This window comes from Catharus ustulatus, chromosome 3, assembly GCF_009819885.2.
Source record: "Catharus ustulatus isolate bCatUst1 chromosome 3, bCatUst1.pri.v2, whole genome shotgun sequence".
Classification (NCBI taxonomy): domain Eukaryota; kingdom Metazoa; phylum Chordata; class Aves; order Passeriformes; family Turdidae; genus Catharus; species Catharus ustulatus.
Genome location: NC_046223.1, coordinates 11,420,951 through 11,448,169, shown reverse-complemented (window position 1 = coordinate 11,448,169; position 27,219 = coordinate 11,420,951). Strand labels below are relative to the sequence as shown.

Here is a 27,219-nt window from a genome sequence, read left to right as displayed (position 1 = left end):
TGGAAGGAAAACAAAACAGAAAGGCTTTTATACGACTAGCCTGTGCCCAGAACACTCATGTTTCAAAACTATTTTTTTTTTTCAGGCCAAGGAAAGGACTACACACTGAATCTTCTTTGCTAAATTGTTTCTTGCTAACCCCAACAGGTACTAAAAAACTGAATAAACACAAACCATTCTTTTCACAGTTGGATATTTATGCTGTTTAAACCATTTTCTAACAGCTCTTAATATGGCACAAGGAGAAATCAAAGACTTGGAGGGAGAAATGGAGCTTACCTTTGCTGCTTGAGGGGTACAGGCAATGTGCACAGTGCTGGGTTTCACCCCATTTGCCTTGGGCCTTTTAAATAAAGCAAATCTACTTTTCCTTCTTCCTCTATCTCCATTTGGGAGAGACCCATTGTACCTATCAAAAAGCAGAGAAAAAGAACAAAGTCCATCATTCCTGTATTACCATACCAGTATTTCGCATGAAATATAGACCCACAAGAACTTTCATTCTAAGCACCAAGTATTTTCAATTATTATAGTTTTACTAATTACAGATTTTCAATTAATCACAATTAAATCCAAGAATTAACACAGTACTGAAACATGCTCACAGGATTATAGCATAGAAAACCCTCAGACTCTTACACACAAACACTTACCCCAATACAATCAATTCACCATATTTGACTGGTGCTTTTGATGGATGATTTTCTTGATCAGGAGAAAACATGAGCTTAGCTAATGGCTTCTCAAACTTCAGGTCTCTGATCAAGAGTTGTGGCACACTTTTTTCATTATTTCCTGTCAAAATAAAACCAAAATCAGGTGTAAGAGAAAATACTCAAATTACACAAACTTGCACACCAAGCTGGTACCTTAGGTACAATATTTTGTGTTTTCCGTGTTCTGGTTTTGCTGGAAATAATTTTTTAAAACACATATATAAATCCACATTAATTAAGGTTGAATTGCCTTAAAGAACTGCCAGATCACAAAAAAAATGCACTTAAATTCCACTATGGTCTTGAAACATCCACACTTGTTTTCCTCCATGCTAATTTTAGAATAAATGGTACATAGTTTCATTTATTGTATTTCATTCAGCTATTGAGAAATAGAGCCAGATAGGCATTAAATGTAAAGACAAAAACCAACCACAAAGCAAGACCAGCCCATTAGCTAGAAAGGCAGAAGTTTTCATGGGAAGTGTTTAATTCAGAGCTTTCCAAGAAGTTTATGCATTTGCAGATGGAAGTTGTATGACAATTTGATATCGAGCCTGCCATAAAAATTTAGAGTGTGCACTGTGTACTCTCATGTCTAGCCAGAGACAGAGTGATATAAACATATGTTTGAAGGACATTTCCTGAGGGAATTCCATGTAACTCCTAATGAAAACAGTCCTGAAGTGAATTTTTTACTCAGACTTCTGCTTTGAGGAACAGTTCATGTTGTATTTTTAACAGCTTCTCATTAATAGCATTTCCAGACACTTTTGACCTATGCAGTTCATCTCTGACCTTCCTCTAGAGAAAGCCTACCCAGCAGAGCACTCGCTTGATAAAGTTGATGAGAGCCTGTTTGAGGATTTCTTTAATAGAAAAAAGAACATTCCCTTGGTCCTTCCAGGTGAGGATTTACACCAGCTCAAAGAGCTGCTAGTATTTTTTAGTACTGATGGTTAGCATTCTGCCTTCTGTGCAAATGCACTTTTTGACCCACACAGCACTTTTTGAATCCTGTCATCAACTTTGATCACAACTACAGAGCTGTATCTCTGCCTTCTCCTACCTTGACTAGAGCACGGTTATTAGCAGAAAAGATGTCATCATGCAGATTTTATCTATCCCCATGTTATGTCGTAAGAACAGAGAAAAGGATGTGGCAGTGCTTGACAGCCTGCTCACATTTGTTCAGAAGCATCCCTTTACTGAAGTTATCTCTACACCCTCTGCCAGTCTTTGCTCCTTCACAGAGAAGCTTGGCCTTCAACATGTTTTCTCAAATCTACATGTTCATATTCAGCGTGCATATGTTGATTGCCATCTGCAATCAGCTCAGTGCTCTCTAAAAACTCCATCTATTTGAGAGAGCTTCTCACTAATACAGACAAAGACATCACACTGTCCTCAAAGCATTTGCTTTGATGCTTGCAGAACACAACCAGGAGAGTAAATAGAATTTTTTTCATTTCTCCTTTCATTTCTCATTAGTTTCCAAATCTTTTTTTCAAGTCGGTACTATAGATTTCATAGTGCTTGAAACAAGTCAACTGCAGCCTGTCTTTGTGGCCAGCACACACAATGTTATCACAACAGTACCCTGACCCACAGGGAGATGAGTGCATTGCAGTAGACCTGATTTGCACAACAGTGCTGTGAAGTGTCTGTGTCCCATCTGCAGAACAGTGACACCAAGCTATTTCTGCTGCCTGGGAAGCAGCAAGCACTTTCACTCAGCAGCTGTCCTGGTTCAAGCCTTAGGATACCCATCACTCAGTTGGTGCTGAAAGTGCATTTTACTGATCCAACAGTCTCTGTCACACAGGAACAATGGTAGCAGCACAGGACAGAGTCAAGGAATGTAGTTTGCTCCAAAGCATTTCTGGATTGCTGACCCAAGTGTAGCAGTAACTCCCCTGGGATTGTGAGGTTGCTCACTGTTGTAGGTTATGCCTTTAGAACTCTAAAATGAAGACATCAAAGCAAACTTCATGAAAATGTGACCTTAAATGAGGCCAGTAGTCACAACATATTGAAGTGGAGATTGCCCCATTCGATAAAAAGAGCCCCACAACATTAACTGTATTCACAATTCTCACATCTTCCAGGCCCTCCTTGCTTCCTGGCATCACACCCTGCTTTGGAGCACCACGTGACAGTGAACACACCTCAGGACTGCTTTACTGACATTAATACACAGAGCTAGATAGATCCTAGAGTTTAATGGTGATCAGTTCTTTAGACACACTTCCCTTCTGAAGTATTTCTCCTTATGAAGTGAGTATAAATCTTCACCTTTATCTGTATATAAAAGTAAGGATATATTTTCTATCAAGGATTTTTACAATCCACTTCAGCATTTAAGATCTTCTTGCATTATACTTGCTTGTAGCAGTCTTCTGAAAGAGCTCATCTTCTCATCTCCTCCCCACATAATTAACCTATTTTCTGCTTGACTATTGATCTCCTCAAGAGCCTCTCCCCTGCAATTCAGTCTTCTTCACATTCAACTAATTTCCTTTTAGCCAACAGTTGTCCTCTGCCTTCCCATTTAACAACACACAAGAAAAACTGCCATGAAATGGTAACCAAAGATTTAAATAGTGTAACTCCATATTACAGTGGTAAAGAGCTAATCCTTTCACTCAGAGAAAGTGGGAAGGCAAACATTTTAAATAACTTTAGCCATTAGTACAAGAACAGGTTTGGTGCAGCTTCTCTTCCTCTGTTCATCCAAGCGAACAATTTTAATGGAAAACTAAAAAAAATACACGGCTTAGTCTGAGACAACTTCAAAGCCCCATGAAAATAAACATGCATATTTAAAGGAGCCTCTAATGCATTACCTGCACAAGTGACCAGAGAACTGTGCAGAAATGACAACAGGGGTCAGCAGTTCCCAGGGACAGACTTCAGCAATACAAGGAATTACACAGAAAAATCTCAGTATAAGGAAAGATGTCCCACATTTGTTGCTCATTTCCTCTTTAAAAGATTTTCTTTTGCTTTACATTTAAAGAAATCCACTCAAGTTTCTTTTGCACATGATGGAAATCCACTTCTTATTAGACTTAAGGAAGGTTTGAGTGCTAGAAATCTAGAGCCATCATTAACAATACAGCATGCTCATCCACTTTCAAAAGTCTGGTTAGAATGTTTGAACTTCATTTTTTTCCAAATACATCTCAGAACCTTTGTGAGCTTCATATACCACTTTCACAACTCCTACACCCCCCAATTACTTCAATTTAAGCACATACAAGATTCAGCACTCCTAAAAAAATAATCAGTCCAACATACACACTACTTCTCATTCAGTGTGACTGGACTGGTACACAGTACTCAAAAGGAAAATATTTTTGCTCCCAGAAATAACAAAGATCAATTATATCCTTCCATTGAGGTCCTGAAGATTAGTCCAAGGGAAATTACATGTCTGTAAATAAAACTCAAGAGCTGTCCCACAAGATGAGTCTAATCTGCCATGGGACAACATCTCCACTGCTGAAATAGAGCAGGCTTAAGGATCACTTAAAACTGAGTGAAGAACTTACTTGAAGAAACACCGTTGAGTAGGAGATAAAGATCCACCAAAATACATAATGGGCCTTCTCTTGTACTATAATCTGACCAGTTTTTATTCCTAGAGCACTACTGCTCTTCAAAACATTAGGAAAGGCTAAATTAAAGACAGTTTGGTTCTGAAGGGCCAATACATAGCTAAGGAACCAACTGTTCGAACAAAACACATGCAAGTTACAGTAAATTCACGAATACAAGCCGCACTGAGTATAAGCCGCATCTCTGGGTGTTGGCAAATATTTCGGTTTTTGTCCATAGATAAGCCGCACACCAATATAAGCCGCTCTGTCGTTCGCAGCGAGGACCCGCGTGCAATTAGTAACAGAACCGCGGGAGGGCGGGGTTTACTGGCTGAGCTAAGGCTGTGCAGGCTCAGCCCGCTAGGGGCCGCTGACGGGGCCAGGTGGCCCAGCCCGGTGCTGCCGCTCGGGGCCGGCCGCCGCTGCCACTGGGCTCGGTCACCCCGGGTCGGCGCTGCCCCGCGGTGGCAGGCAGGGACGGAGCTTCCCCCGCTCCTACGGCAGCGGCGGCGGGCGGGGACAGAGCTTTCCCGCGCCCGTGGCGCCGGTGGCGGGCGTGGACAAAGCACCCCGCTTCCTCCCCGAGCCGCGGCAATGGCGGCGCGCACTTCCCGCCCCCACCCCGGGCCGCGGCAATGGCGGCGCGGGGCTCCCGCCGGCTCCCCGAGACGCGGCAATGGTGGCGCGCACTTCCCCCCCCCCCTCCCCGGGCCGCGGCAATGGCTGCGCAGGGCTCCCGTCGGCTCCCCGAGCCGCGGCAATGGCAGCGCCCCCCCCCCCCGTCGGCTCCCGGGGCCGCGGCAATGGCGGCGCCCCCCCCCCGTCGGCTCCCCAGGCCGCGGCAATGGCGGCACTTCCCCCCCGTCGGCTCCCCTGGGCTGCAGCAGAGGAGGGAAGAAGAGAGCTCTCCCGCCTCTCTCCCCGCCCCCCGTGCTGCCTGCAGGGAGCCAGGGCAACACGGTAACACTGTAACAATCGCGGAATGCCGGCTTTTACTGGCCGGTGCTTGGCTCGGCACTCTGGCTGGCACGTCTGGGGTTGTAAATGTCAGAAAATTATTAACATATTAGCCGCACCCGACTATTAGCCGCACTTCTGGGTTTCCACCAAAATTTTTGTCAAATTGCTGCGGCTTGTATTCGTGAAATTACTGTACATTTTTGCTGCTTTTTGCAGCAGCATTTCCAGACATCAGTAGAACAGGTTTCTTTGGAGCAAGCTCTGAGCAACAGACTCTTCTAAACTCCTCCAAGAACCTTCAACACTGATAAGGAATAAGATGTCAATTACAAAATCCCATCTCATCCAATGTTCTTCCAAAAATCATAGAACTGGCAGAAGCAAACATTTCATGTCAAGATCTCTGCTTCTGCCAAAGAGAAGAGACCAAAATCTGAAAATACACCTTTGCACAGTCCTGTATTATGGATTTGAAAAGATTTTGAAAGTAAAGCAACTTGCACAGGACAACTGTTTGCAGTTAGCCCCAAACCACAATGGGTACCAGTTAAAATCCTTCAGTATCAAAAATAGGAAACAGGAATAGGAAGAACTCATGAACTTTTTATTCTTAATACTGCTTCCTCTGGGGGCAGAAAAAAGTTCAATGCTCAATAGTATCATATGCAACCGTTTTGAAGGACTGGAAAGTGAACTGAGAAAAGCATTTTAAATTTGTTTCAAGAATGTAAGTCTGGTGTCTTACAAGCCTTCCTGCTCTCTAGCACGCACTAAAGCCACAGAAGGCAAAACCTGCTATAACTGAGAAAGCAAGCCACAGATTTATGACTCCATTCCAGTAGAAGGAAAAGTCATATCATAGTCTCTCCTGTCTCATGCAAACACTGGTCCCTGCATCCAGACTGTCTCTGGGAACACCTCCCAAACAATGCTTCAGAGTATGAGAGGTTAAGAGCTCACTTTCATTGAGCACATTATTTTCCACGGGTGACAGAGACAGATGAATTTTAGTAGGCTTTGAACTATCAGCTCTAGCTTAACCAGTCATCTGCAACCATTCAGTTGCCTTTCCTGGTCACCAGACTCACTCACAACTAGTCTTTACTTGCTTTAGCAAGTCTTCAGATTTTGTCAGCAATAAGGCACACAGAACCTTGTGAATTAAGTTTGCTATTTCGTACACCAAGTACAGCTTCTAGAATTGCAGCAAGAATAGCAGTATTTCAATGGTTAAAATGGGGGGGAGGGTAGAACATAAATTCAATGAGCCCAAGTAGAGATTCATTAAACACTCGGCTGCAAGCTAAAAATACTAGAATAAAAGTCTCTTTGTAATAAATTACTGTCATTTTCTAAACAGAGAGCCAGCATTATAGGCTGCTAGCAACTGTAGCTAGCGCCAGACTAGCCCTTTTCTAAAATACTGCATACAAAACCACTTTCACAGTATAGAAAGAAGTCCTCTGTCAATGAATATATTAAAATAAAAATATGCTGATTCAGATGCAAAAAACGGGAATTTTCCCCTCCCATTTTATAGTATTATGTTTATGTTCTATATCTACACATTTTATGGTTTGGATATGTGGTTTGTTGTTTTCTGCTTTTAGAAATAAAGCAAAAGACTTTACCTATGTTTTTATTTTTTTACTATTTGCAGTTCTGTACTGACTACCCTTGCAATTCTCACATCCAGCTCTTCCCTCAGCAATTTGTGCTAAACCAGAGGGAATAGGGACAAAATGGAATCTAGTCCTTTTGACAGGTATGCAGTGACAGAACAAGAGACAACAAACAAGCTACAGCACAGAAAATCCTGATTAGCTATTATGGGAGGGAAAAACCCTCAATTCACAGAGGCTATGAGAGCTCCATCCTTGGAGATCAACTGCATGTGGTCCTGAACAGCCTGATCAAAGGCAGTACAGTCCCATTTTGAGTCCAGGGACTGAACCAGACAACCTCTCAGCCTAAATTATGCCAGGAATACAACTAATTTTAGGAAATTCACACTTCTTGTGCACACTTTAGGTGCACTTTTGACCAGTTAGACATAAATTATAAGTTAACTCCATTACCAATGAAACAAGATTTTGTCCTTATCCCTCAAGATTTATTCAGTGTCTACAGCTTTATTTGGATTTAAAACTCCAAACTGCAAACAAACAATTCACATTGAGTAGTATGACAATATCTGACAATACACACGTAGGACCCAAGTTTGCCAACATCCACTGGTTTTCACTAGGCAAGTCTCCTGCAACTGCAGGATCAGAAACCCCAATCCTCTGAATACATGTACGGTATTTCAGCATTGCATATTCTCCTCTCTGGTTACACCTCACCACTTCAAAGGAAAAAATCTTGATTTCCAGATTTAAACAACCAGAATACTGAAGTTAAAAGTCACTGTGAGACACAATCAAGCTGTACAGAAAACTAGTCTCTCAAGATGAAGATATTTGCAAGCATGGAAGGAGAATGAGGCAATAAATAATCAGAGAGGAAGAAAAAAAAAATAAAGAAACAAAGACCAACTATCCACCCAAACAAAAAAATTAAAAAAACAAACAAACCCAAAACAAACAAAGCCCCCCCCAACCAAAAAAAACAACCAACCCAAAACCTCACAGTAATTCCTAGCAGAATGACTGCTTGCTTGAGTATGTGTTCCCACCAAGCCCAGGTTGCCAGGTTTCATAAACAATATAAATAATGTTACTGATCTCACTGGTGCAAGCAACAAGGGATCAGCTCCTTGCATCACTATGTTTCTGAAAGCTGAGACAAAGGTTGAGAAATCACTTTCTTCTACCTGATGAGTGAAGTAACTTTCACCACCGGAAAGTTATTCTCCTTCAACTGTTTTTCCTATAAATCGTTTTGTAAGCTTGTATTAAAATAGTTTTTACTGAAGTGATCACTGGGTAAAAAGAGCATGTGTTTATCAGCCATAGTTTTAACACTTCTCTCAGTTTCCAGTTATAAACAGGCTCACGTTTCCTTCCCACACACACCTGCAATTTTAACATCAGCAGGTTTTAGACTCCACTTTTAAGACTAGCCACATTCTGTGTACAGCTTGCATCCTTCACTACAGATATACAGGGAACGTATAGTGATGGATCTGTTAGTGCAATTTAAATGCCTATCACTTTAGATCAATAGCCATACACTACCTTTCTAAGGAAGGAAAATTCATTTTCTTATTTATAGAAAAGGGAGTCTTTCAGCATCAAAAATCCCCAAGAACAAGCTTTGGGAGCGTGGAGTATCAGCCCAGCCTTTGCTATAATATGGCTTATTATTTCCTTAGTCTATACTGTACACCTTTTCTTCTGTAACTCGGAATAAGCTTAGTCATCCACTATCCACACACAAGTGTCTTATGATATGAAAGCAAGACAAAAACAAAATATCAAAAACAAGACAATAAGTCCAATCTCCAAAATGAGCAAGCAGCTGATCCTGCACAGGACACCAAGCATAAAACAATGCGACAGCTATCTACTACTCTGTCTTGAGAAAATCTGTAAAATCTCAACAGAGGAGTTTTTAATTGTCACAAACAGAATGAAAGTATCTTTTTGCATGGGCACCTGCCATTAGTGGGCTGGTCATCCTGGACACAGGTCATGCAAGAGTCAGAGCACACACACACACACACACACACACACACACACACACACACACACACACACACACACACACACACACACACACACACCCACACCCACACACCCACACACCCACACACCCACACACCCACACACACCCACACACCCACACACCCACACACACCCACACACCCACCCCACAAAGCCCCGTTGTCTGTGGACACTTTGAAAGGGGCATTAATTCAATAGACGAGAAAATCTAGTGTTTCGCTCTAAGGCCACAGCTAATTTTGTCCAGTCTAAGAAAGAGCAGTTTTGGCATCCAGCATTCTGCTTCAAGTTCTTTTCCAGCCTCAGAAGCAAATCTGAGAAGTTTTCAGCAATTTCAGGAAAGACAGGAACAGTGCCTTGAGGACAGGCAACCTTTCTCAATGAACAGGGGAAGTGTTTTACAATAGGATTTCTATTATAGGCACCTATATGAAAATCTGTACTTCATGATAGTACTCAAAAATAGCATTTCTCTTCAGAAGACTGAAAAAAACCCATCTAAGCACAGGGGCCTGATTTCAGTCAGACCTCCGGTAACTTCAATTCTCTCATTCTGAACTGCCGTTGATGACATGAGAATGTGGTTGGGTGTACTAAACCTGGAAGATTTATGTAATCAATAATGATCTACTCCAACAGACTGACAAAAATCAATTCTGAAAATATTCCCTTAGAAATAGTCCAGGATTTTTTTCAGTAATGAAAAGTAACAGCTGATCCTCCCCTGAGGAAACCACGATAACCTCCTACAGGTTATAAATGATGTAATTCAGACTGCGTGTGGGAAGCCAAAACCATTTGTCTTTTAGCACAAGGTGTCTATTTTAAAGCTGTCACTGCAATATTATCTGTATCCTTAATTAGCTGAGAAGGTTCTTCACCAGTTAACCTGTTCCATTTACACACAGTCTGAACCCCCTTGCCCCCCATCTCCTCCACGTCAGCTTTCGGATATAGCGATGACAACACGTGGAGCCTCACACAGGACTGAGCCCCTCCAGCACGAGGGCCAAACAGGCTTGTCCTTGCTCCATCAGCTGAACTATCTGTCAAAGTTACACAAGCTACTTCAGAAGATTAATTTGCAGCTTTCTCCATGAAGTTCTGGCTGCACCTGCACTTTGCCTGTTAGTACAAGCTATGCTGAAAAAATATAGCTTTGATTTTATTTTCATTTCACTCAGATTATCAAATGAAGTTTATTTGTAACCTGTAACCCCTATGAAAGAGCCATAAAATAAGACTACATAGAGGCATGCTGTGAGAGCATCAAGTATTCATTAGACATAACATACCTATTTATCTTCAGAGACTGCCTTGCAAAAGTACAAACAGAAAAAACTTTGTATATTACTAGTAAAAAAGTGTAGTTCTGCTGCAGAGTACAGTTAGAAACCTTTAACATTATCCTCTCCACTGCTTCAGACAAATTACAGTGTCACCTTAAAAAAAAATACACAGTCCCAACTTTCACTTAGAGTCAGTCCCAAGAGCAAAACTTCCTAAGAGTTTAGACCAAAGCAGAGGTATTTTATTCTTACATAAAGCAATGGAGCTTTTCAAGTCCGTGAAAATGTACTGTCTGATGCACCAATACTGGAATATATGGCTGAGGAGCCTGGGCTTGCAAAGAACCACAATGACTTCTTGTTCTAAATGCCCGAATGCTTCAGTTTTGCTTTTTATGAGCCCCCGGCTTCCTGATAAGGCAGATCAGGTACCAAAGTATCTGCTAAATAGCTGTTTATATTACACTAAAGCCTTTTCACATAGCATACTCTATCATCTTACAAAAGTAGGAGTTACAGTTATGTTTAAAGCCTTTTTCTCGGTTTAGACAACAGAAATATTCAACAGTTCCATGAGAAATTTCCCTTGCTACAATTTTGTTAGGTAATGACAGTTTTAAGGCACCTTGCTCTGCACCCTAAAAATGAGAAGTGACTGACACTCCTCACAATCAAACAGCACTTACTATGCTACGCACTTTGAATGTCTCTGCCTCTCGGAGGTGGAAGGGGAGCCGGCAGACACTGCCTGATCTCAGATTCCCTTTCTAGCACATCGCTGAAAACCACTGCTATTGAGGAGACTTTCAGAGGAGAGACTGAAACAATGCCACACTAAAAGGGAAAACTGACGGCATGCAGAGCACTTACCAGGATATTTGTGTCCTTGCAGTATTCCTACACAGTAGAGAAGAAAAAACCCAAGCCTTCGATCTTGTTAAAAAACAGCCGAAATCCACCAACTCCTTTAAACCCCCAGCAACTGCCAGACTGAGTGACTGCTCAGTGTGCTTTCACTTCTGCGGTGGGAAGCACCTCCTGCCTCAAGAGGGGCTGACTCTGCCTTTCGTAAGCTGGGTAAACACCACGGCACCACACAGCATTGGCTGGAGGCAGAACCGGCATCCTGCTCCTGCTCCATCAATTCATCCATCCCCGGCCCCAAAAAGGAAAAAAGGAAGCAGAGGGTGTGTTGAGAACAATACTGCAACCCAATTGCCTGGCAGCTCTGCAGATGAGGTTCTCAGAGAAACACTGATTTATTTCCTTCTCTTACATAACTGTACCCATGCATGCTATACCTTTTCTTCTTTTTTTTTTAAAACATAATTTATTAGCCCAGCAAGCTTTCCTCACCTCCCACACAAAGAGTAATTTCTTGATACACTGAGAATTATACCAGCAGAAACCCTTCAGGCATTGCTATCTCAATTTTCACTAATACTGTAGGACTGGACGCACAACACCTGCAAATGCCACCTGTGTGTACTGGACTGTCATGGCCAATGATTCTACAACAGCTCAATCCTGTACGATGCACATTTAGAAAGGCAAATCTGCATATGCCAGACCAGGTTATGAGCTCATTTCTCATTCCACCAACATCAAAATCACTGCATCAAGCCAGTGGGCGGGATAATTTAAATGTCTGAGCCATAAAGTGGTGATCAAGTTACCACAGCTCCCAAGTTACCTCGTGGAATTGATCATGCAAATGCTGCGAGGCTGCTGCAATCACGATATGACAGCAGTTTAACCTTTACATCCAGTTTTACATTGCAGCTGTAGTGGTGAAGAAGGGGTACATGGTTACCCTGGCTCAAGCAACACAGACACAGCCTGACACTTCGTATCTCCATATTGTGCACGTGCTCGTGCTTCTGCTGCTCCCTCCTTGGCTTGCCATCTCAATCTTTTAAACACAATTTTATAGACTCATCTGCCAATGTTTTAAAACATTAGTTTATCTGCTCTGTTATTTTTTAGCTGGGTCTCTTCCCCAGTTTACCTCACAGCATAGCCACTGGGTAACACTCAAACCTAAGAACTGACAAAACAGCTTTTTTGTTCATAATGCCATAATACAGCGTAAGTTGCAGCTCCACAGAAGTCAGCTTCACTGCTGAGAACAAGGTGAATACATCTGTGTTTTCTCTCTTCTCAACCAGTACTCCACAGCAAACTTTCCCCTAAGTAATACAGTACAGCTATCCTATTACAGGAAATTGTCACCTACCCAGAAAATTTTGCTGCAGAATACCTTGTCATAAGTTATTCTGGATAATAAAACTATACATGGGCTCAAAGACACTTATGTTTCTTCTACCATAGATTATTAAGCACAAAGATAACATTTGCTCCACAGAAGTGGTTGAGCCACAGCTGCTGAACACTGGAAAGTGGCTGAAGAAACACTGATGTACAGGTGCTCCCTTGTTTCCACTCTTCTGGTTGCCAAAAAAACCACAGGACTGAACACTGCTCTGAAATGGTATGGTCATTATCACAGCTATTAGATTACTAAACTGGCAAGGGTCTAAGGGAAAAACCAAAACCACACACTAATCTCCAACTATTTCAACCCAAATAATTTAGTTTATCTGTTTGTGCGTTTATTCTGTAATCCCATTATACCAATGCAAATGAGGGGATAGGGACCTTCTGCATCAATCTCAACAGAAACACCAGAGACTCATCAAGCCCAATCTTAAGACTTAGGTTGAATCCTCTTCCCTGCCAAAAATCAACAGCCTTGTGCTACTGGCACATAAACCCAGCTCTTCCACTGGTAATGTGTAGATCCTTAAAATGGCAATTTTTACTGGAGTGGAAGATGGTGCTCCCCCATCACTTTCAAGTATTTTCTGTTTCATCCCAGCCTATACAAAGTTGGCAGCTTGATTGCTGTTTTAATCAGAACTAAGGGTTACTTCTGTGATTTTGTTAAAAAAAAAAAAAGCAAAAAAAAAAAAAAAGCAAACCACATCAGGACTGCATTAGTATCACTTAACACACAGATACGGCACCAAGAGTACAAAAAGTGCTCTGTATTCAAGTACTTAACTGTAGTGATTAGTTACATTGGTATGACCACATATACGCTGCATTACTCTTCTCACACAAGTTGTAAAACTTGACTTGTACTGTTTCAAAACATCCTGAAAAGCAGAACTGGAAGACTAATTTGCTTCTAGAGCTCCTTTGTTCTCATTTTACAGATGCAGCTGTTCAGCATTCAGGTTAATAAGCTTTTAGATTACTTTATACTGCAGCGGCCTAAGAAACAGCTACAGGTGGATTTGCTTTCTACCACCCCACCCAGCCTCCTGCAGGTAACAATCCTTACCTGCCTTCATATTAGTGACCCTCTGGAGCTATCAGGCAACACCAAACAATGCCCTTTTTATAGCTAATCATGCCCATCTTAATCCAGGTATTTTGAGGGTTTATTTTGCCCCTAGGCACACTCCTATGTAGCTGCCTCTGAATCTTTGTCTCCCTGCCTGTGTTTACTCACAGCCGTGCTCTACTCAGCTGTTCTCATGTCAACATTGCCCCTCACTTTTATGATGAGGAGGGTTTAATGATTTTCATGGAATCAGCCTTGAGGACTGCAAATAAATGCCTCCAGGATGCTGTCACTAGGCAAGCTGATTTATCCTGGAGTAGATACCATGCCAGACTAAAACAATGCAATCTGTAGCCCAAGATATCACTGCTAATTTCATGAAGTGATGCTGAATTGCAGAGGAGGTTCTTTCCTTGAAGTTGTTAAAGAAATAAAAGGCTCTATCGTCATGTTCTTCTATCTGACTCACAAACAGATGCTGTACAGTTTGATACAATTACGTGATTTCACATGACATTCAACATAAGCTCTGAAGAGGAATGCATTTCTAGCTGTTCCAGCTAAAAAGACAGCCTTACAGATACGGGCAATGGGCAACACTATGGCCTCTAGTGTGCAGACTGGCAAGGAGCCTGAATGGCAATCTCTTCATGCTGGAGTTAACCTTATCAGTTTATTACTACTGCATTTCAAGACTGACATTCTAAACACCTGTTGATGATTTTATTCAACAAAACAGGAAAGGAGTGGAATAAAAACCCCATGCAGGATAAGAGCTTGAAATTACTACATACAGCGTATATTAAAACAGAGATTGAGGAAAGGGAACACTGAGAAAAGGGAGCAAAATTTCTGGTGGAAGACCAGGACATGCAATGATCCCACAGGGGAGGTATATTTGTATACTCAATGCTGAACGTGGAACATACACTCTACACAACCTGAACTGTTTCCCATGAAGTCAGGGGTTGAACTCTGATCAAAGGCAATGATATCCAAATCAGAACAATATTTCATGTGCTGTAAGGCATTAACACTGTTAGGGGGTTCCCAGAAGCCTAATCTCAGGTGCATGAGGGAAGAAAGAAGGGAAGATTACTGACTTACCAGCCCCATTAATCTTTTATTGTGTTACGTCACATGTAATCTCTGTGCAAGGAGTTCCCATGTCACACTGCTAATAAAAAGTCATACTACAGTGTTTTAAAGAGATTATAGAGGGGGGGACACCAGCCTGAAGCCAAGAACATGCTATTTAGAGTATACAATGGAAATGCTAATCAAATAATCTGCAGGAAGAGAAGGGAAGGAAATGACCTAATCCTCTGCACTACTGTGTGGTGGCTTACAGCAAGAAGTAAGAAAGTTCTTACAAGGGCCGAGAAAACAAAGATCCATTGTTACAGCTATGGCTTCCAAATAAGAACCCTTTTCTGCATCTCAGGTTTCTCTGACATGAAGGGTAGAGGGTACTTCATGGACTCCTCTCCACTGACCACTTCTGGAAGGGCTAGAAGTTAATTAGATTTGCAGGACAGCTGAGTAAAAGACCTAAATAGAATGTCAAGTTCTTAAGGTACAACAAATGCTCCTTCAAACATATTTGCCAACTCTAAAATGTTGTTCATCCAGCCATGGCGATCCTTAAGCAACTGTGGAGTAATTTGTCACTGAAGCAGCCTAGTTACAGAGTGGCAACACACTGCACAGAGGTATTTCCCATCGCAGGAGTCACATTTTGCCATCAGACAAACCTAATGAGCATTTCTTACGAAGTCCTGTTCCACCCTCACATCTTTGTGTGCCTGTTCCTCAGCTATACCAGGGAAGTCCTTCACAAGAGAAATAAGGCCTAATGAGCCTCAACGCAGCAACTGTTGCCCAAGTAAGACATCTGGAAATGAAGCTACTCTTAAAGCAATGTTGTGGTTTAACCAACCCCAGTCAGTCCCCAAGTACCGTGCAGCTTACTCGCACCTCCCCTGGCCCAAGAGAAAGGCAGGAGAGTCGGGGAAAAAAAAGTAAAATCCTCAGGTTGAAATGACAGTTAAATAATTGAAATAAACTAAAACAAAACATAAAAAAGAAAAGGGAAACAACATAAAAGGAGAAAGAAAAGAAACCCAAGGAAGTGATGCACAATTGCTCACCACCCCACTGACTGATGCCTAGACCATCAATGAGCAACAGCCAGCCCCTCCCAGCCAACTCCCCCCAGTTTATAATATTGGACATGACGCCCTCTGGTATGGAAATCCCTTTGGCCAGTTTGGGTCACCTGTCTTGGCCATTCTCCCTCTCAGCTTCTTGTGCAGCTCCTGGCTAGCAGAATCTGGGACCCTGTAAAGTCCTTGTTTCAGAGGAAGCACTGCTCAGCAAAACATCAGTGCATTAACACTATTCTCATCCTAAACACAAAACACAGCACTGTACCAGCTGCTACAAAAAATAACTCTATCCCAGCTGAAACCAGGACAGATGGTTCTTCACCTGGCTTCCATTACAACCTGAAGCATCAGATGTGCTGAATTCCTAAAAATTCAAGATTGAAAGAATGACAGGCAAAGCCTCATTCTGAAGAAAACACATTTTTTTTTTCCAAAAAGGTCAGACTGATGCAAGTCATCTGTGAAGTCAGAGCCATACAGATGTAGTTGCACCAGGCTTCTTTCCAAGACAGTAAACTTTAATTTCCCAGATACCTGGAAAAAGCTACTCTAAAAGATTCATTTTTAAGTTCTCTAGGATCAGTTCTGATTCAATTAATCTTGCCTATGTACAAGCACTTTCTTGAAGAATTTTTTAGATGTTGTTCAGCAATCTCTTAGCATCAGAATCCAGATTCACTGAGCTTCAGGTATTATGTTTTCCCCTAAATAAAGAAAGGGAGACCTAATTTGAATTAATTTCCAAGACACAATTTTTGTACTAGCAAAGCCTTTCAGGTTGTAGCACAACTAGCTGAACCTGCATTACCTGAAATTTTTCATTCCCACAAAGCCAGATCATTTGACCATGGATTTGTACAGAGAGTCCTAAGACAGTTGCTAGAAGTAGTAACACTTTCAGTTCTGAAAAACATCTTTACCTCAGTGGTGAAAAACATTTTGGTTTAGCAAAAAAAAAAGGAAAATTATTCAGTTATAGAAATTCAGCTATAACTGTCTGTCTCCTCGCACTCACACTCCCCACATTCCCTGTTATAGGGAAAAAATACGTTAAGAGGGACAAAGTTTAAAAACTATTCAGCACAGCTTCTAATCAACTCCCACATCAAACAAATCTCTCACAAGAAGGCAAATGTATTTACCCTCTAAGAGATCGTGAAGCAAAAAGTCAGCTCTATCCAACAGCCTTCTGCTTTATCCTAAATTCCTAACCACACTTACTAAACTCTTGACACCATTCTGACTGCAGTCTCTCTGTGATTCCAGTAAAAAAAACTGCTGGATAACCTCAAAACCTCCCCTCACTTCTACATGTCAGTGTCCCAAGCCTGTAGGTCATACCTGAATATTTTGCAAATCACTGCTATTAGACATAACCATCTTACTATATTCTTCCTCCTCCCTTCAAACTTTAGACAGTCTGTACACAAGGTAGAAAGCTGGGTCCTTTATAAACTTATCACCTGCACATTTGCACATGAAAGCATATGAGGTATGTTCCTCTGGAGAGCAGTCAGAAGGCTGCCTCCTCTCTGCAAGCCAGGAGCCAGGTTTGCACAGTGGCCTGCTAGGAGATGTCAGAGCTCTGCACAGACACACGGGCTTCAGCACCTCGGTTTCCTGCACTTCCGACAGTCAAGGACAACTTTTTGGGAATACTTTAAAAACTGTTTTATGAGCTCGGGTACAGTACAAATATTGCAAGAGAACAAGAATTGATTACTTGTCACATGCAATAGGTTTCTAATAGAAACACTGAAATATGTCCAGATTCTTTAAAAGCTGTCCTTTAAAACTAAGGTGAACCAACTTTTATGCCAATACAACTTGCATTTATACATAAATTTTTGCACACTTTAGTTCTGATGTGCATCACCTCCTACAGCCAGCAATTCAAACAGGACAGTTCCAACACCTTCTCCAATTGGACCACCTGCCTGTTCACAGCTTGTTACTGCTCAGAGAAAAAAAGTCTCATGCCAGTTGATCAGATCTTCGTCTTTCCTTTCTAATCTCATAGGCAATGCATGATTTAGCATATACAGGCACAATACTTCCTACACTTCTAATCCAATTTGGGTAAGAGGTTTACTGCTTATAAAAATAAACAGGCAGTTGCACATTATGCAGTCACTAACACTTAACAAAAAAAGGTCATTCCCAAATAGTAGCAGTTCAGTCCTAGAGATGCCATCCCTAAATTCTACTCCTTGGCTGAGACAGAAATAGTTATTTCTTTAGAGGTACAATGGAGAACTGGTAGCTACTCTTGTTTCTAGTCACATGCAATAGTTGGTATTATTCTGCCAAATATATTCCCAGCCAAAAAAGCCCAGGACAGAATACCTCAATCATGGCGAGGGAGCTGTACTATTTCTACAGGGACCCAAGGGACGTTGGTATGACCACAGTCAGGTTTTAATTAACAGCTAATAAAATCATTGTTTCACACTTGACTTACAGTCGCAGGTTTTCAAGGTTATCACTAGTTCAAGTTTTCAATTTTCTATGTCCAAAGATAAATGTTACCTTCAAATAATGGAAGCTATCTAGCTCAATATGGCAACTTTTAGTACAGCCTTCAGTTACAACCAGAAGACTATTGGCAATATTGGGAAATATTCCCAAGAGTGTGTGTCATAAAAGATAAGCAAAGGCATTTTGGTACTGAGAGAGTGGCCTGTTCATTTTCAAAAGAGCCAGGCATTTGAAATCTGTATTGCTTCTTGTCTACTCAGCATATGTCAGACAAAATTTAGCAGATGAAGACAAAAGTAATTTTACATTGGTTGAGTAAAGGAATAGTGACAGGCACTGTGACAGAACACTTTTCCAGCAACTGCCAAAGTGATGCACCCATTGTGAGGCAGTATTAAAAAGTTCAGCTGTAGTTTCGTGGACTGCCCAGCATTTTCAATGATGCTACATCACACTACAAACTCTAATGAAATTACATTAGCAAGGCAGCACTTTGACTCTTTGTAATTCTACCAGCAAAGAAAATGTTCCTGATGACAAAAAACGTTCAACCTTGATCCACAAGATTTCCACAGCAGAATTGTCTATGAATATAAACCTTCAAAATTTGGCCTAAACTAAAACTCTTAAAACTGAGGTTTGAGAACACAAGTTCAGTTTATTGCTCATTAACTAATGCTAGTTTATTAACTTAACATAAAATATTCAAGCAAAACAGCTCAATTTTTTTCTGGAAAACAAACAAAGAACAAAAAAAAAAAAAACCAAAACAAAAAAAACCCCAACCAAAACACTAAACAAAAACCCAGGCTTAAAGCTCTATCTTGGCCAGGGCTCTGGCTCTCTGTACTTACTGGCTCATATTTCAAAGCTACCTGGAAAGGCCTCCAAAGCAAAAAAAAAAAACCGTTTAACAGTTGAAGATGAAGCTAGATTTGAACTAACATAAGCATGAAATAAAATCTACATTTTCCTCATTCAGGCATCTTTCTGACATGCAGAAATATCTTCAAACTCACTCCTAGTAATGACCTCTGCTTTGCACTTTGTACCTGAATGCCTTGAGAGGCAGGCCTTGTGCAAAGAATTATCTGTTTTCTCTCAAAGAAAAATTTTTCCATTCAGGAAATAGGAAACACTGTTGGACAAACACTGAAAAGAGCATACAGCCATAAAAAGTGGCAGTTTTGACAGCACCACAACCAAGTGATTTTTGAACAGTACCAGATGATTCAGAACACAGTAGTACTTTATAGAGTTCGGAAATAAATTTCAGCTGATTTACAGCATCACTTATTTATTAACCACATGGACTAGTTAATATAGTACAGATTTCTTCCTTTCTGAACCTCAGGAAAAAGATTAAGAGAAGCCTCCACTTTAACCCGTGGTGTGCCCTCCAGACACCAAAACACAGCCTGTATGGTTATCTTCAAGGGAAACTTTAGGCCCTATTTTTCTAGTTCAGAAAAGTTAACAATCTAGTCTGGAGGAGCCGTTTCACTTGTCCTTTTCAGTCAGCCATTAATTCCAAGAAACCTGGCTCTTCAGAAATGATCTTCAAGCTTTTCAGCGTAGATAGGCCCTCTCTGGACTGATATTGTTTGTGAACATCATTCCAAATGCTCAGCGGCGCCTCGTTCACACCTATTCGGAGCGGTTTGTAGAAATCCTGCTCACATTCAATTTGGCGCTTGTCATCAGTTACTCTTGAGAGCTTAGTGATGCCTTCTGCCATCCCTTCGTGGAGCAGAAGGCTCTGAGCTAATGAACTGTCATGGGCAACCTTGACACAAGGAGTCACTACCCAGATTGGGCAGAGATGTCCGATACATTCATGCCTCTGGACCAATGCAAATTCAAAGTCAAACAAAATAATCACAAAACCCCTCAAACATTTAAGGAATACCATCTGTGTAATTAACTATTCAAGACATACTAAAAAAACCCTAAAGAACTTCAAATATGGTAAAATCATTGGAGCCAATTTGACACTAGACACCCAGCATGACTTTATCAAGTGTCAGGTGAATTTTGATGAAAACTATGTTTGTCAGGCTGACCATTAGAGCTGCCTTTTGCACTCACTGTGTGTTGCCTCAACACAGCTTAGTGGCAGAACCAATTTTCAAGCATGCTCAGTCTCACTCCAACTGTAGAACAGATATTCTCTAAACATAAAGGAAACACTTTATTTGGATTAACAGCCACTATTATACCTAAACTTTTAAAAACAGTGATGTCATTCTGTACTTTTAGCGTTTCAGTGATGGAAGTGTGTGGATTACATCTCCCCAAAATAAACCTTGAACCATACAAATAAATAGAGCACTGTCAGAAGCTTGTCCTCCTCAATTTTATAATAGGCATTCCTTGTGTGCAAAGATGACTGCTAGGACAAATAGATGCAAGGTCAGCCACTCTGAAATGTTATCAACACTACAAAATGTTGCAAAACCAACATGAGGAGTATATCAGCACCAATAATTTTATTAGTTTCTGAGGTGAAGCATTTTTCTTTCACCAATCACTTCCAAGCTGAGGCTTTTTTCCGTGTTAGAAAGGAGACATTTCATTTAAATTAGGGAATAATATTTAGAAGTCAAACAACAATAAAAACAGGTAAGCAAAAAAAACTATTCTCTACAAAAGTCTTCACTTTAAAACCAATTTGTGGCCTAAGCTCTTCATTTTGAAAGTATAGTTTAATATCATGGTTGGAAAGAACCTATAACTTTCGACATACAGCTATTAAACTTTCATTATACCTAAAATCTAACAGTTACAGTAGCTCTTTCGTATCAGAAATAAGATACATTTTGTATATCTGCTCAAAAGACTGATGTAAATGTTGTAGACTTGTAGCTGTTGACACAAAGTTTCAGCCCTGAAACTTGCCCAACAAGAATCATGAGTCAGAGCTGGGTGCCTGTGGATCAAAGCACCCCTTTTAGGAACAACTGCACATTCCCAGTTTTGTCACAGAGACCTGTATTTTACTGTTTCTGGTATTAAAATCCACAACTAAGCATCCTCACATTTGCTATACTGGGATTTGCCAAAGTCCAGCTGCAGGACTTTTTTTGTTTTACTTGTTCTAGGTCCTTCTTTTTAAAAACAGGACTGAGCCTAACATGAAGGGATGTGAGTTTAGGAATTACTGGATTTCTTTTCATAGCTAGTCCTGTCACTTCCAGTCTTCCTCTCTCATTCAGCAATAATGAAAATCCTCACACATTACTTACTAATTATTTTACTAATACATTTAAATAAATGTCTTTGTTTCCCAAAGACACAGCATTATTCCTTAACTTTTAATATAGACGTTACCTAAATCATAAAAATTGTATAAGAAAAAGAGAGGCAGTAGTTCTCATCCCCTAAACAATACCACTATAATTGTATACACTGAAGCAGCAAGATTTATCTTTATTGGCAAAAAAACAAGGTCCAGAATACAAAAGTTAAGCAAAGATAACAGAAAGCCTAATACAAAGGGGCATTGAAATATTACAGTCAAAACTCCCAGTGAAGTGGTAGCCAACTGAAATCAAAGATCGTAAGAAAAGCCATCTTGCTAATTGAAAGCAACATGAAATCTCTTTTTGACCACAAATGCACAGAGTAATCTAAACCAGCTTCAGCATACAGGAGACTGAACCCTTTGACAGAACTTCAGCTTTTCAGGTAACTGCCTGCAAACTCCAAATGCTCCAAAGATGGATTTTTGTGTCACAAGTGAAAACACTCTAATTAAATTTTAAAAAGTAAAAATACTTGCAGCCTGTAAGTTTAGCCCGGATTGGAATTCTGCAACAAGATACTCTTCCTTAAGTGTTTTTTTGAAGCGTGTCAAAACCATTAGTTAAAAGGATAATCTAAATAAAGCCATTGTTAAAAAAATAAAACTACATCATGCCATGGCTGGAACAGCTAAGGTACTGGTCAGTGAGGAAGGATCATTTCCTGGCACAGTTATAATGCAGCAGACTTGGTTCTCTCTCTCTTACTACTATATTAAACCATCCCAATGTTTCACAAAAATAAAACTGAGATTTGTAGCTCATCTGAGTAGCAGATGATCAATTGTACTAAGCAGCAGGACTGACTTTGTTTCCAAGCATACTGTTAAAAAAAAAAAAAAGCATGCTAAGTAAGGCAAAGAAATTAAGAAATTGAAGCCCATATTCTGTTTTTCACCATCTACCAAGTCACTTTAAACTTGATACTTGAGCCCAATTACGCAGGTAAGTAAGGATTCTGCTGCACTGAAGGCAACTGAATTCAACAGCATAAGCAAGATCACTATCAGCCTACCTATGCAAGACTGTACTAGAGTAAATCTTGGCTGGACATGTAATTTAATTCACCACTCTGATTCTGGATAAGTCCCAGACCTTCAAAATAATTACACTGCTGTCAGAGACAATGTTCACTGTCAGGTAGAGTATTTAAGTTGTGTACTGTTTCTCTGAAGAAATGAAGCACTTAAACTGCCAGGTACCCTCCAGTTTCTCAAGCCACCAGCTTCAACACTGTTTCACAGCTCTTCCTAGAGTTTTTCCAAGTGTTTTTGGCCTATGTACCAAGCACTTGACCACAGCAAGTCCTCTCTGACCACCATGTTTCATTACATAGAAACTTTCTCCTAATGCATTTTCCAACGAGACTCTCAAGTTTATAAGAGAAAGCTGAAACACATTACTTTTAAAGGTCTAGACCATCCATACTGCACTACCTCTTGAGCTCCTCCTTGAAACACACTTGCAGAGCTAAGGAATTTTGGACTAAGAATTCACTCATGATAGAAACTTGACAGAAAATCAAGAGGCACAGTGAAATACAGGGCTGATCAGAAACTAAAATAAACATACAGCGTGAGTTCAAGCCAGCAAACTCATGCTGAATAATGAAGTTGTGTTTCTGATACCTTAAATGTTTCAGGCTGTTAACCACCAATACTGACTACTCATAACTAGTTTCAGGACTTTGGCAGTTGAAACAGAAATAGCAGCCATTGAAGCACTGATAGCTTTGATCATGAAAAACATTATTATGATTAGCATCTCATGCCTATTTGCTCCAATCCCCTGAGATGTAAAATAAAACTATAAACATTTTCAAAGTTATGCCAGAAGTCCTCTCACTATTAATCACACCCTTTGTACTTGAGGTTGTACTTTCAATTTCACTAACATTAACTCCACTTGAAAACTGGTCTAAGCAAGGTAAAGTTGATGTTCTCACAACACCACATTAATACTTTGGTTCAAGCAATACTGAGAGGAGGTAGCAGTTGTTGTCCTCAAACCATAGGGTTAAGGAGAAAAAGAACAAGCCACAGATACATTCACAGGCAAAGCTGCAGAATGCAATGCAAGAATTTTAAGCCTACCACATCAGAAGGATATATAGTCAGTCTAATAGCAAAACTTAAGGCACAGCTCCCTGAACCTCTCAGGAAACTCCCACAATTAATTTGTTTCTCTTGAGTTAGTGAGAAAACTCAGTTAATGGAAAAACTCTGGTCAGCAGGTCTGCAGTCAAGACAGGCCGAGGACTGCATAGCTCAGATCTGGGGAGGGGGAGCTGTGTGTGCACAGTCCAGGGAGATGAGATGGAGAAGGTAGCACTCTCATCAGGCTGTAAATATTGTATCAGAGGCTCTGGAAACTACCTTAGGTAGAAACACAACATTAGGGCATGAGAAAGTAAATTTGGCACAGTTTAGAAGGCATGTCACTAATATAATAATCTACATTTTATAAAAGCTGTAGTTGCTGTAGAGAGATACCACCCAATGAACTAGTTAAAGTATTCTCTTCCACTTATTTAAAAAAAATAGTGATTAGAGAACAAATACCTTTACAGATAGAACAATGCAAACTATTGTCTTGCTGTAACTACATGTGTACTTTTAGCAGTTTATCTCAATCAAAATCTTCCCAAGGTAAATAAAAGCTCTATTTGAAAGGAACTCCAGAAGTAGCTACCGAATTCTCTAGATGAAAAATTTGAAAAGAAGTTCATACACAAGTAAAGAAGTTTGCTCTTGTAGAAAAACTGTACAGATGCAAACTCACTGTGTCCAAGCCCCTCGAGACTGTAACCGCACTTCCACTTGGATTTACGATACATAATCAAAAGCCTCACGTGCAGAGGGAAAGGGACCTGCTGATGATGGTGGCTGTCAACAATGAGCTGAGATCAGTTAGCTCCTAGTGCAGACAGGAACACGATTTTCAACACTGCGAGAGAAAGCCAGAGTGAGACCATATGGTTAAGCCCCGTCCACATCAGCAATTGATAACTGCCAGCTGGCAGAGACACAGGTAGGAGATCTACCTGTCACTCACAGCCACTGTGAAGAATGGTTTTGTAGAGGTTAGCTCAGCGTCTCCTGGGATACACGTCTCTGAACACAGCATATACCCTCAGTCAGTACTCCTAGTGCAAGGCAACTCAAATGCTCAGTTCTTCAACATTGAGAGAATTCAGTTGCCAGTTGGTGCGCTCAGGATTTACCTAAATTTAAGAATATGTTCTGGAATTATACTGGATAAATCATAGTTTCACGTTTACAGAAGACTGCCAGTTGCAGGTAAGCATTACACAAGCACTGTCAGCAGACTCCCTGGATGTGTGTTACTCAAAACCATGCAAAATAAAGGGATGAAAGGGCTGGCTTTAACTTCAAACTACTTAGAGTAAGGGGAGTTGGGCTAGATGAACTCCAGAGATCCCTTCCCAGCTCTTCTCTTCATTGACAAACCTGGCCATTAACACAGAGGCATGAGCTTTGCATCCAAGACAGAAGCCCGGCATCACACAGCTATTATTTATCACCTATTTGCATGACTGCAGGAATGCCTGGACTTAGTTGTTAATGTATAGCAGGAACACATTCTGCAATTAAACAATTTTAAAGTGGCATAAAGCACTGCTGCCTGCAAAAGCAGTAGGTTTGCCTGTGGCCTGGCAGCTACATGGCACAAGGTTCTGCACAGCCATGACTTCCACAGACCCATGCTCCAAACTGTTTCCCAACTGGATTTACTCAGTGCTGAGTGCACCTGAGCAGACAGGAACAAAAAGTTGGGACCACCTTCTACATGACTCTGTTCACTTCCAGAAAAATAGTAAAATTATTTTTTAATTAGTAGTGAGATAACAGAAAATAAGAATTATTCCTGAGCAGTATTTAAAAGCTGTGTTAAATCTTGAAAAACAAGGAAACTTTACTCCCATTTTTAACTAGAGCTAATTTTGTTTTCTGTCTACTCACTTTTCTATTCAACTTATTTTGTTCTTTTAGATAACAGAAGCTACAATCATCAGTAAAAGACTGCTTTAGTACAACAACAATCTTATTAGCATGCATATGGAGTTAAAACTAAGCTTATATGAAGGATATTGTAAAATTAAGCTTGAAAACAAGCACAGTAACAGTAATAAATGAAAAAATTAAAATTCTGTCTCAGTTACAAAACCACATTTGTTCTATCTTCATGAAGGCTTAGTAATTTCCTGCACATTTCTTCACAGGGCAGTATTATGTCTGCTCACATTAATGTGAGGTAACTCCATAATCCATTCCTACAATAAAACCTGGGATACACCAACATTAGCACAGGTTATGGTCCAGTTGGACAACTCTTCCACCAACATTTCTTCTGAACTGGTCACTTGGTTGCATGCTGGGAAAGCATTTTCTGGCACTACCTGGCAAAGATAACCTGCAAAAAAAACTTAACAGGCCCCAACAGAGACTCCAGTACATGGAGCAGAATGAGAAGACAGTCTCTGAAGACTGTGAGATATCTGAAGATAATCAAATCTTAAATAACATTCCCAAAGACTAATCAGCATCTCTGAGATGGAATAAAATCTGAAATATAAACTATGGCTGAGAACTAGACATCTGACTTAAAACTACACTCAGTACTTCAGCATAAGAGTGAGGCCTAAGAAAAACCACCAATTACCACAGTTAAGCTTACAATACAGATTAACTTTGAATTCCCATATACTTTAACTACAATGATTATCATTTATAGGGAATGTAGAATTCATGGCAATTTTAAGTCTCTCCATCAAGAGCGATTCCCCCACTTAAATATAGGTCTCTGACACAATGAGCAACTTTATCCCCTGCTAGAGTTGCTCAAATTGCAAAGCAGAAACCAGAACAGACTGCCATTTAAAAGTAGCCTCAGCAGAAGGAGTGAAAGGGAAAACCCAGGCTTTACTGAGTGCATGGTGCTCCACATCAACACAATGGAGGGGAAACCTGTCCCATTCTGAGTGCTATGAGCCACCTGGCCAGAAGCCATGCTTATGCACAGCTACTTAGTCTTGAGGGTTGAAAATAAAAGATGAACAGCCAAAATCTGAGGCCAGCAGACACAGTTGTCAGGCAGGGATCTTGCAGACCTGAGGATTGCAGCATTAAAAACACTCCAGCCCATACTGGTTGGCAGTTTTGCACTATATCCTATTCTTTCCCTCAGTTCTTTCCTTCCTCTCTTTGTCTGCCTACCATAATTCCTACTCATGCTCTGCTTCTTTCCCCTACCTCTTCCCTTTTTTGTCTCTTCAGAGTCCAAGGTCTTTCTGTCAGGCTTCTTTCTATTCATACAGCATGGAAGTGCTGAAAAATCAAAGTTCACAATTTTTGGTATGTTCAGCTTCCTGTCTCAGGATTTTATAAAAATCAAGTTTCTTGAAAGACAGATGACAGACTCTCCTTTTAACACTGTCCTCAGACACAACATATCAGGCAGTACTGAAGAAAAGAGCTCACAAATAATGCAGTATGCTGATTTAGTTTCTACAAATGGAGAGTCTGGCCACTGCAGAGATGTCTGATCTACAGTTCTCACTGACATGAACAGTCCCTAGCCACACAAATAAAGACTGTCATGGTTCTTCCCCAAACTCCTGCAGGGAAAAAAATTAAGACGCTAGCAGATTGGATGGAACAGCTCTA

General features: G+C 40.6%; 1 protein-coding gene across 2 annotated transcripts in view; it reads right to left on the bottom strand.

The window, feature by feature from the left end:
- PELI1 (pellino E3 ubiquitin protein ligase 1) overlaps positions 1-27,219 on the bottom strand; it is a 44,152-nt gene that overhangs the window by 7,579 nt on the left and 9,354 nt on the right. Inside the window, exons 1-3 of one of the 2 annotated variants that reach the window (XM_033056124.2) lie at positions 11,106-11,292; positions 654-795; positions 280-409 (exon numbers count right to left, since the gene is read on the bottom strand). In XM_033056124.2, coding sequence (XP_032912015.1) covers positions 280-409; positions 654-724 — 201 coding nt within the window. In that variant the 5' untranslated portion in view covers positions 725-795; positions 11,106-11,292. Of the gene's footprint in view, positions 1-279; positions 410-653; positions 796-11,105; positions 11,293-27,219 lie in introns of those variants that run through there. The other variant, XM_033056123.1, reaches the window with a different exon arrangement.